Raw genomic sequence first — 12,248 nt, forward strand, 5'->3', positions numbered from 1 at the left:
CTGCTTCACCTTCTGAGGCAAAGGTGAAGTGCCTAGATCTCATAGTTGCTAGATTACTTGGGCTGCATGATTGAAATAGGAGGGGTATATCTCTTATGTTCTACAGAACAAGCTCCTAGCAGTGTTTCCTATAGTCCTAAACACTGATCAGTCGAAAGTGCTGGTTTGCATATGATTCAAATTTGAGCAAGGCCTCAGAGTTGCCTTCTTGGCTTCTCTTTAAAGACAAGACAATTCAACATCATAACTACTGTTAAAGTAAAAGGCTTCTGCAATGTTTTTATTGGGTTTTTGGCACTGTTACTGCACTCTGAGAAAAATATTACAAATCCAACGAAAAAAGGCAGAAGAGAATTGGCTATTTAAGTTTTTCCTTGAATTAGCACTGAAAGTGGCATCCTTCCAGAGAATGTGTTGCAAGGGGAATAGCAGTAGGCATATTATGAACAAAGGAAGGAAATGTTGGCTCTGCAAAGCTGGTGGTAACTGGTTTTAATGTTTCAAATCAGTAGTAAGTAGTTACAAAACAAATGAGAGTTTACTGTTGAAACCTTTAAGATGAAACCTCAGTTTACTTTTGGCCATGCTAAACTTGATCAAAGCTTGCAGTATGAACACCTTTGGCACATAATGCCGATTGGTTTAATAGCATTTGAACTGCAGAGTTGCACTTAATTGCATATTTGTGCTCTTCACCATTAGTAGCTCACAATGTGTTTGTGAAAAGAAACATGTTAAACACTGAAATTAATTAAACCTGGATTCTTAATTGCTCTATTCTGGCAATTTTTTCTTTAACTCATTTAGTAGCACATACTTGAAGAATTTGCCCAAGCGGAGTTTTTCTCAGAATGTGTATATTTAATTTGCCTTTCTTTAATGTGAATTTCTGTTGCATAGAATTGTCCTTGGGATTTTTTTTTTTCCTGTTAGCAGGCTTTAAAAAAAGAAGCAAGGTCTTTGATCTCAAATTTCTTTGCTTAGGAGATGTCATATTAAGCAGGTACAGAGGTAGTGGGGGCTAATTGAGTGTTACAGCTCAAGGTCTTTGTTTGACCAGTTTTCATTTGATCTTTAACTTGGGTTTTACCATGTAGAAAAGTAATTGATTAAAAATTTGGCCATGTCAAGGTGTCATGTGAGTTGCTCATTTAACAGCTCGGAGATATGAGGCACCAGATAAGGGGGAGGCTGAGCCTGTGCAGTCAGTATCTTGTCATTACTCTGCCAGTCTGCTGCTTGTAGCAGCAGTTCATGTTTTAGCTTCTTCTTTACTAATAATCTTAAGAGCAGTATTTTTGTTTTGGAAACAATTATTTGTAGAATTTATTTTTTACATATGTTCTCAATTTTGTTGCTCATTAATTTTGATAAAGGCTTGTTTGACTTGCCACATTTTTAATCTTGGTGTCCCGTGTGCCTGCCTAGCTGTTTGTTCCAGGAAAATAGTGATCTGTGCTTTGAGGTGCCGTTCTGCTACATTTGAACTTTGCCTGGATGCTCATGAGACCATAGTGTCTGACTAGAAGTCTGCCTTTGTAGCTTGAATTTCTCCTAACTCTAGATTTTCTTTGAGTTGTAGAGGTTAAACTGATGTTGCAGTCTTGCTGGTGACTTTCATTCTAAAGTGAGAGAGAAGTGAAGAGCAGTGAAGCTTCCTGTGCTCCATGATATACTGGATTCTACTGGGAAACTTAGCATTGACTGTACACATCTTACTGAGATCTGTAGCATTCATTAGATAGTGGAGGTTTTGTTTTGACTTTTTTTCCCCCTCCAGTTCATCTGTATCGTTACAATTTTTAACAGCACTCTGCTGAATGTTTATGTGGCTTTTTAAATAAGAAAATTAGTGGGTTGTGTAGATGAGTCTCGTTAAGCTAGTATTTTATTCACAGTATCCAAAATAGCACAGTTGTGTATGGAGTTTGTCTGAAGTAGTTTAATAGAAATTAAGTAAACACCCTTCTGAAATACAGAAGATTACCTCCATCAGGTGCTGTCATCAGTCTTCCTAACTCATATTTGTCTAATCTCATTGGAGAAGAGTTCCCTCTAACGTAGAAGCAAATTTCACAGTTTCCTAAGTGACATAAGCAGCCTCCAACTTGCCTTTGGTGTAAAATGTCCAATTTGAGAGGATCGAACATGAAACATTGAATTAATGATGTTTGGCACAGAAGCAACACTGGTCTGTCTGGATTATGGCAGTGTTAGCTACAGGGTATTGATAAGGGAAACGTAGAGTTTCCAAATACAAGTGCCTTACTTTTGCCTCTCTGTTAAATGTGCTCTTTAGTTACTACTTAACTGTGGATTGAGGTAGCACTGTGTTACTATGTAGTTTCAGATGACATTTAAACGTATCTTCTGTTATAGTATATTTTAAAAGCTGTTTGTGTGAAGGGAAACTGAGACACGTTTTCTTTCAAGTTGGTATACCTTAGAAATCTATAGGCTATTTGGAGGGAGGTTTTTTGTGAAGCAAAATGGGGAAATACATGGGGCTGTTAATAGGTGGGAACATTGCTGAGGTTTTACTGTGGAAATGATCTTTGCAAGGTGGGAGATGTATAATCAGTTTCAATATGTCTGGGAGAGGGACTGAAAGAGTTTAGCTTTGCCTGAATTCAGCCATATAATGTGAAAAAATCCACCTGTATTTATATCTGATGTATTCCAATTTTTTCTCTCTCCATATCTGTTGTAGTTCCTTCAGAAACAGGTAACTTTTTTGGCAGTCACTCTATGTCTCTGCATCTTGCCTTTCATAATGCTTTTGTTACCATAATACATAACGGAAACTTAATATCTTTGCTCGCACATTTATGGCACTATGAAACATGCATGCATAACTTCACAGAATCATTTAGAGTATCTTGCAGTTAGTTGATGACTTCTATTCTCACCCTTGATTTTTACCTATTCTGAACAGTTGAAAATGCAACGATTGAAATTTTGCATCAGCTCATAGGTAGTAAAATGATACAAAGACTCTGTTTCAGAACAGTTTACAAGTAATCCCAGAACGTGCCTGCTAAAGGCGTTGCATTTAGTGATAAGCTAAAATACAATCTCATGTGAAAGTGTTAACCTCCAGCTGCGCAGGTACTCTCACAGCTTTGGTTGGCAGACTATGATGTCTCGCAAGGCGATTGATGCAGGTTTTTGCAATTTCATATGAGCCCTAACAGTGGTGTGCCTGGTTAGGTGTCTTTCTTTCATTTGGCTTTCTTTTCTTATTTTACTGATTCTTTTGTCTTTGAAATGAATGTTTAGCTAATAAACTTCTCTTATTTTTCATATATCTTCTGTAACATTTTGTTTCATATATGCTTATTAACAATGCTTAATTGCTTATCCATAGTTCCTCTGGTCTTTGTGTATGAGTTGAGCAAGCATTTCATGAGATAGTGTGGAATGTTATTAGACGGAGTAAGCACAGTTAACTTCTATGACAGATCATACCAATATAAGTATGGAACTTAACTGTGAAATTGGGTAAAACAGGAATAATAAGCTATGGCAACAGTCTCTCTTTAAAAAATCTTCAGTGATTGTTTAAAAGCTGTAGCATCAGTAGCCAACTTCGTATGTTGTGAATTCTTTTCACCATGGCTTTAAAGTTCTTTTTTTTTTTTTTTAGTAAGATTTCAGATCTTGCCAAAAGTTAATTTAAACCATATTCTTCTGTATCTGGCATTGCCTGGTGGTTTGATCTCATCTTTTCTAAAGGTCTGAAGTGTTTGCTCCTCATTTTATCAGTAGAATGATAATAGGAAATTCTAGATTCAAGGCTTATTTATTTTAGGCTTATTTATTTATTTATAAGCTTATAACAAGCTTATTTTTTAAAGTTCCTTCTGTTTAAGTAATTTAAGAATTTGCAGGCAGCTCTGAGATTTAGTTGCTTACAAATACAGAAGCTTGGCTTCCTTGATGAATGGCTTTGTACATTTTTATTTTTTTTACAGCACTTTAATATTCTAATATTATTCCTTCTTAAGTCTGGTTTGAATGAAATGTGAACAAGTGAAAATAAAAGCTCATGATCGTAATTTTTTTATATACATTTTTATAATTTATATAAACAACAGCAGACCCCTACTGCTTAGTGCACCTAATGGTATATTTATTTTCATATGTTGTTGAGAACAAGAGGTAGAGAGTTTCTGAATCTTGCTGTGTGATTTGGGTAAGCTGCTTCTTGAAAAAGCTCTTGCAGGAAAGAGGACATCTCCGTTCATGTCACAGTGAATGGACGCACCAAGCTAATGGATAATTGAGTTATACTGCGAAGGGAGTAAAAGTGTGTGTGTGCATGCTGGTGTGTTGAGGAGTTGTGGAAATCAAAGGAACTTGGATTTGAAGGGAAACTTGTATTCTGCCCATTGATTTAGAGAATGGGATTGGGTTGCAGTCATGCTTTTTTGATATTTGCATAATATGTTAGTGTGTAGTTGTGCAGGCTGTTTGGAAAAGCATATTATACAAGTCTTGGGTTTTCTAGAGGAATGGGGATCCTCAGGTAGTCTTTTTTTTTTTAGCAAAAACATATATATAGTTTGTGTAAAATATTTTGAAATAACTGAAAGTAATTACTGCTATTTCATGCCTTGTCTTGTACTTTAAGTTGCAAAAAACCCCTGTAAACAGATATATTAGAAGTTAGTCTGTACTTCCATAGTTACTCTTAAGTATGAAGTAGGCACCTTTTTAATGTAGTCCTATTGAATACAGCAACTACAAGAGAAGGTGAATGATGTTTCATGTGCCTGCAGTTCAGCTGTGTTTGGTTGTTCCTTAGATAAACTAGTGTATACATCATCCTATACTTAAGCAAATTGATTTCATCCCCATCCCTCCCCACTCCGTTGTAGATGCTTTTACTGATTCAGCCATCAGCGCTAAAGTAAATGGTGAACACAAGGAAAAGGATCTTGAACCATGGGATGGAGGAGAGACCACCGCTACTGAGGAGCTTGAAGCATTAGAGACAGATGTTGTAAGTAATGCTTTTTTATCATCTATGACAGTCTGTAGAAAATAAGCTATTTCTCTGGACATGCCTTGCAACAATTCCTTAATTCTAATCTATTAATGAACTTTTGACTGAAATTGCTGGCCTACATTGTATGGGTGCATGTTCAGTCTTTGCTAGCAGCTGCCACAGTACTTTTTTACAGTTTGAATGAGAATAGCTGGATTTCAAATGCCACTTTTGGCAAATATTGACAAATGGCAGCTGCTGTGGTAAGGGACGTGTTTGACTCATGGACTGGCTGAAAGAGGAGCTTTTATTAAGGACTCCAAATTCAGCAATACACTGAAGTGATTTATGTTTAATCAGAGTGTTCCTGTCTGACTATCATTACATTTGGAAATTATGGCGAAATTGTGCTTAGCTAACTGTCTCTGAGCTAAGATGAAGGAAATTGATGGAAGTCTGACCCATGACTTAATAACAATCTCAGTAGATTATGAATCATTAGATGAAGAGTATGGTCTCAAATGACGTTTCTTTATATATCATAGCAGTCAGCTTTTACTCAACCATGCATTCTTTTTAGTAAGGTATTCAGACTGCAATATGTTAAAGAAAGAAGATAATATTACTTATGAGAGGAGAATCTAGTCTTGTTACTGTGGAGCATATTAACTTTGGGTAGAACAGTTATCCTGTCAATTTTAGTGTACATATTGTACAGCTGAGATTTATTAGAATACTTAATACTGTCAGTGCTTTTATAAAACATTCAATACATTTATCGTTGTGCTTGAGTGCTGTAATAGCAATTTTACTAAAGTGGGGAAGTTGTGCAGATTAACAGGGGTCTTCTGTGTGTGGTGTGTGTGTCTCAGATAATTGCATTAGTAGTACATTTGAAAAGTTTCAGCACTTGCCACAGCAAGGGACGCTTATAATGTTCAGAAGTGTGGATTTGCACTTTTTGGAAAAGGCATTGATGTATGTATATCTTGCTAGCCAGTGATCTTCTAGTACAGAGTGGGCATGGTACTTTAAAAAATAAACAACAACAAAAACCAGCCCTCATAAAAACAACTCAAATACACACAACAAACAAAATCTGGCTTTTGAAGGTAAAATCTCTACATCTGATGAACAGAGTTCCCTGAAATAAATAGTGGCTTTAGTAACTTTGTTATCCGGACAGTGAATTCATAGGCCCAGGAAAAAGGGCAAAAGGTTTAATTTCTGCCATCAGCCCTGGATTTTAAGGGAATGTGTTTCCAGTGTCATTTTGAAAAATGAGCATCATTTTCTTCTAGTCTAATGGATGGGATCCCAATGACATGTTTCGTTACAATGAAGAAAATTATGGTGTAGTATCAACTTATGACAGCAGTTTATCTTCTTATACGTAAGTTCCAAAATATTTTGTTACTAGATTTGTGTTTAATGTTCTCCCTGGTTTGACAAACTTTATTCTGAAGATAATTTTACATACTTTCTAAAGTTGTGGAATTGAATAACTGAAAAAGCAATGAATGAATAGTGTTTAAGAAACCTTGCCAGTGTTCTGTGAATAGTTAGATGTAGTAATCATTATATATTCCCTTAAATGGGCACAGTTCATTCCCATTGCAACATTATCTGAATTTAGGCATGCAGTAATGCTTATTTCTTACAAAAACTTTTATGAACAGGGTGGAAAATACCAAATTGTGAAACTGTCTTTACATAGCTGCTATACCTATAGCTTGTGTTTAACCTAGCAGAATAGTTTGACTAAATCCTAATTTTATTGAGACAATTGATATGGTAGATAATGGAATGTTGAAATGTTGCTGATAACTAAGGGGGGGGTGTGTGTGTGTGCTGTGGATGGCTTGTTTAGCAGACTTGTCCAGATCTAAACTAAAGTTTTAGTTACAATAGAATAACAAGTTGAATAGAAAAGTAGTATAAAGACTGCTCTGGCTACTTTGGCAGTGTGGACCTGTTCCCAATAGTCTGCAGCTATAATGTTAACTGCAACTGCAAAACAAATCAAATGCAGATGTTCAACAGCCATTGTGAAATGTCTTTAATGTTTTCCCACTCTTTTAACCCCCAAAGTGTAAACTTATTTTTGAATCTCAAAGAATTGCAGTGAATATTTTGGTTTTTATGTAGAATTGGAGAACTTGTCTACAGGTCTCTGGTTCAACAGTTTTATTTTTACTATTTTGTTAAAATAGACTGTAACATGGTGATAAAATGTCGATGATAATCGGCTTACATTTGAATCCTGGGGAAGCTGTTCTTTCGTATACTTCACTGCTCTAAGTACTTTTTGTACTTTTGAACTTTAGTCTTCCATCTTTCTGCTTTATGGATATTAATGGAAACAGATTAAAAACATGAAGGTGGCTCTAAATTGCCAGAGACAAATTCCATTGTTTCCTAGTCAAACAGCTTGCTTTGTGTATCAGTCTGCTAAACTGGGAAACATTTCTCCTGATTCTCCAAATATGTGGTGAGCAGCAGTGTAGCTAAATGCTTGTATGTGCAACTGAAGGATTGTAAAGGATTTGTTGTTTGATTGTCTTCTCTTCCTAGAGCTAAGCGTTAGCAGGTATAGTCTGTCAAACTGCATAAAGGTACACGTTTGTGTTCTGGCAAGTGTACTGCCTTAGTATGTTGATCAGCTGCTGTACATGCTTCTCTCATCACTGGGGTTCTGAACAATGTCATCTTGCCCATCCCCTCTGTTTCATCTTTAATGGCCTTTTCCCTGTTAGAAAATGTAAAATCATTCTTTTGCTTGTTTAGGTTGCCATCGGTGCTACTGCATACATCCCTTTGGGTTTTTTTAGTAATTTTAAATAAATGAGGATCTATTGGGTGTTCTCCTTTCTTGTTTGTATACTTAATACAGGGTAAGCGAGGCCCGTGACTTCAGGTTTGTGTGCATTGTGTTCATGCATATCTTATTTGAACCAAAGCTTTATGCTGAAGGGTAAGGTTTTTATTTAATATTCTTGCAGTTACCATAGATAAGGCCAATAGATGTCTCGACTGGCCAAAAATGTGTGTGTGGGGAAAAACTTGTGATGCAGTAGCTGAGTGCTGGCTTGGAATTTGGCAAAGCCACTTGTTTTCCTAGTTGTGCCACCAACACTTGAGTAATCTTGCATGTATTATTTCATACTTGGCTTGTATCTCCACCTGCTTTCTTTGTTCTTCTCATATTATTCAAAATACGTGCAGTAGTGATTATATAATGCCCAGCATAGCATGGTCCAAGCCTCAGCTGTGTTTACTAAACTGTAGTTTACTCTAAAGTAATGTTGGGTGAAACAGCTTTTGGAACTCAAAATTAGAATCAGGGGCAAAGTGCGGAGTTGTTTTATAAAACCTGATATTTTAACAAAAATTAGAACAGGTAAAAACCAAAACCATGGGTGGACAGAAGGAAGCGCCAGGTATGATACCCATCTCTAGTTACCTCTTTCAGTTTTTCATTGCTCGTGTATTGAATTCTTACCTGGTGACTTCCCTGAGGGAGCTATGTATGCTTTTCGCAATATGCTGTTACCTAATTTAGGTACACAGAATGAATGGTTTTGAGGTCCTAGGACATGGCAAATGAGTCATGGGTTTCTGGTCCCATGCTCTAATGTATTGCATTCATCTTTCCTGCAGCTATTAATAACAGGAAGAACTGAAATTCTATGGCTGGAATTATCAAAGGATTAAACCTGTAACTCTTTAATTTCAGTAGGATTGGGGACTCTTGTGTCTGTTGGGAATGTATAAATAGTTAAATTCAAATTAGGTCTCTTACGGTAGCTTCCTATCTAAACAACAGACTAAGGCTTTTTATTACTAATGTACTCAACTGCGTTAAAAGTTGCAGCCTTTGCACAGCTTTAGGGACTGGGGATTTTGCAAGTCATATGGAAAAGCTCTGTACCCTGACCTCAGCTCTCTAGACAGGTAAATGACACTGAATTTGCACATAATACCAAACCAGTGCAGGAATATTGACATGCTTATACTAAAAAAGACAGCAAGTCTGACTGGCTTAAAAGCCAGTTTTTTTTACCCTGACTTGGTTAGAATTAACACTATGTAGTTTTTGTAGCTCCTTTGTGCTTTTGAATGCATTTCAGAGATTCTTTTCCTTTACATTGTCTTTTAGGGTGCCATTAGAAAGAGATAATTCAGAAGAGTTTTTAAAACGGGAAGCCAGAGCAACTCAATTAGCAGAGGAAATTGAATCAAGTGCCCAATACAAAGCTCGGGTTGCCTTGGAAAATGATGAAAGAACAGAAGAAGAAAAATACACTGCTGTTCAGAGAAATGCTAATGAACGAGAAGGACATGGTGTGAACACTAGGTACTTGCATACACTGTGAACAGTATTTTTATTTAAATGATGTACACATTTTGGTACAGCAGCAATTTACTGATTGAAACTGTGCTTTTTCAGCAGGGCTGATCAGGTTAGGAACCTTGTGTAAACAATCATGTGCTGGTTTTGGCAGTCTTGCTGACTTGTATACCTCTGCCTGGCCCTGTATTATCTCTGCAGTGAAACAGACTTCCCCATTCTGATACATCATTGTGGTGAATTCATACCAAATTACAGGAAAGGGCAGTGGTTTTGGTATGTCACGGAGAATTTCAGGCATTAGTACTAAATCATTCGGTGTCTGTGGGCTCGTAGAAAGTGGACTGTGTGGTCAGTATCAAAAGCCAATTCATGAGGTGAATGTTAGGTCAGCGTCTGATAGTACTTAGAATTTTCCTTTAGCTTGGTTTGAGAAAGATAGAAAATATCAGCAAAGCACTTGATCAGATACTTTTAATTGTCTTTCAGTTCTGTCTTAACACTGATAGAAATTTGCTGTGTTTCAGAGAAAATAAATACATTCCACCTGGACAGAGGAACAGAGATGTCCTGTCCTGGGGAAGTGGAAGACAAAACTCACCAAGGATGGGTCAGTCTGGATCAGGCCCACCAATTTCACGGTCTGGATCCCATACTTCAGAATTCAGTCCTAACTCTGGAGCAGATCAAAGAGTAGTTAACGGAGGCAAGTATCTGAAGTCTAAACAAATGTGCCTTATAAAATTGCAGCCAATTATCTAATTATGTTGAAACTGCATATGGTGTGGTCTTAGGATATGTATTTCATAAGCTAGGTTAGCATTCATCATTTAACACAGAGGTGGTGATTTTGATTTGGGTTTAACTTGTTCAGTGGAACACGCGTTTGACTACACCGTATGTAGCTTTGTGGAGCAGAAATGTCACTTGTTTTCCTTCTCAAACACCTTTGTTTTAGATGATGGTGCAGTATGCGGTTTTAAAGATGAAAATTGCTTTATGTATTACTACTGCTAAGCCTTGTGTGGAGAAGTAGCAATGCTGACACCTAGTGAAAGGGAGGCAGTAGCTGAGGAAGCATCACTCTTCCTTTCTGGTGCATGGATCAATTCTGTTTCCCATTAAAAAGAATAAAGCCTCTCACTGACTTTATGATGACGTGGAGGGAAAAAAAGCATTGTTGGGAAAGTAAGAGAAGTGTTAGGGGAAAAGGAATCAAAAGCCTTCTCTCCAAATAGCTATTTGAGTGTTTTCTGCTATACACATGGGTAATGTTTATAAGCAGACATCACTAGGCACTGTATAGTAGGAATCAGTGTTTCATAAACCAAACACCAATTTTCGAGATGGATTTCAGCAATAGCCTATCCATGAGGCATTATTTTTATAAGTTAAAAATGCTATTATATGAGATTGCTGTGAATAAATGAAAAATGTGTAATACTCAAGTGCCTCTGTCTGGAGAGGAAGTCTGAGAAACATCTAAAGGTAAGTGAGACTTCCTTTTCAAATACAGAGTCAGCTTTATAAAGGATATACAACTAAGTCTTGCCCAAACAATGCTAACCTTGAAATTTATTCATAGTATATGTGGTTTCTGTCATCCTATTACTCTGCTAAATGAACATCATATACCTAAAATATTCAGAATAGCCCGTGAATTCCATTTCTTTGTTTTGGAAACAATGAACCCTATAGCCTAGATTAAAATTCTACATTAACACTTCAGATAACTGATAAAGGCATAAATGTCAGGATTCAGACACTGAACACCGCTGTTTTTTGTAAAGACACAGTTCCTAGAATTGATATTGCTCATCATTTGGTTTGAAAGTAGCAGTTTGTAGAGTCAATACTATATGTGAACCGCTGTTTGAGAACCTCTGGTAGCTATTTAAGGACCTTGTCAAGAGTGATGCATACTGTAGAACATATATATGATAGGCTAACAGATCAAACTTTACTGTCTATTCCTTAGTAGTATTTGTAGATCCTAATTAACCCTTTGGGGAGTTTGCGACATTCAGATGTTAAATTTGACCTGAAGTGGAAGAAATAACCTTGCAGAGACTATTTTATTGGTTGCAGAAATAAACTAATCTATCCCCAAAGGGTTAAACAAGAAAAATCATTTTGTCATATTTTACTTTTTTTTTCTGTTGACCTTTTTCCCCATAATTTTTCTTTAGTTTTTATACTTTCCTTCATATCATTTGTTCTGTCAGGTGTTCCCTGGCCATCGCCTTGCCCATCTCCTTCCTCTCGCCCACCTTCTCGCTACCAGTCAGGTCCCAACTCTCTTCCACCTCGGGCAGCCACCCCTACACGGCCGCCCTCCAGGCCCCCCTCGCGGCCCTCCAGGCCCCCGTCTCACCCCTCTGCTCATGGTTCTCCAGCTCCTGTCTCTACTATGCCTAAACGCATGTCTTCAGAAGGTACAATACCACGATTTGTTCATGTTTTTGTTTGTCTTTGTTTAACTCCTTTGTGAGTTTAATTACAAAATTGTTTTTCCTCTTCATTACTTAACCTATAATTTGTGTTTAACTTTAGTTTATCAGACTATTTCTATTAACCTTTTTATTTGAAGAACTTTACAAAAACAAAATAAAGCTGTGAAATTTCCCAAGTTGGTATGAAATAAACTCAGCTTTGTAAACGCTGCTCAGTGTCTTAACTTAACAGTAGCAACATGCAGGACCTGGTAACTTTACAGGGCATTTTTAGGAATATAAATTTATATAAAATATCAAATATTTTAGTACAGTTGTTCCACAAAAAGCAGTTTCAAATTTAACTAAATCATTGAATTACCTTTTGTAAAAAAAACAATAGTAATAATAATAAAAAAATGCTGTATTCAGAGAAGTGCACTGTGGAATGCAATAGGAGAAGCTGCTTCAAAGG

General features: G+C 36.7%; 1 protein-coding gene across 4 annotated transcripts in view; it reads left to right on the forward strand.

Annotated features, from left to right (window-relative positions):
• Window positions 1–12,248, forward strand: part of ATXN2 (ataxin 2) — a 52,293-nt gene that overhangs the window by 13,063 nt on the left and 26,982 nt on the right. For all 4 annotated transcript variants that reach the window (XM_075718118.1, XM_075718119.1, XM_075718120.1 and 1 more), the window contains exons 6-10: window positions 4,881–5,005; window positions 6,292–6,383; window positions 9,150–9,347; window positions 9,869–10,047; window positions 11,567–11,776. In XM_075718118.1, coding sequence (XP_075574233.1) covers window positions 4,881–5,005; window positions 6,292–6,383; window positions 9,150–9,347; window positions 9,869–10,047; window positions 11,567–11,776 — 804 coding nt within the window. The remainder of the gene's footprint in view (window positions 1–4,880; window positions 5,006–6,291; window positions 6,384–9,149; window positions 9,348–9,868; window positions 10,048–11,566; window positions 11,777–12,248) is intronic.

The sequence above is a fragment of the Pelecanus crispus genome, chromosome 11 (genome assembly GCF_030463565.1).
Source record: "Pelecanus crispus isolate bPelCri1 chromosome 11, bPelCri1.pri, whole genome shotgun sequence".
In the NCBI taxonomy this organism is placed as follows: Eukaryota; Metazoa; Chordata; class Aves; order Pelecaniformes; family Pelecanidae; genus Pelecanus; species Pelecanus crispus.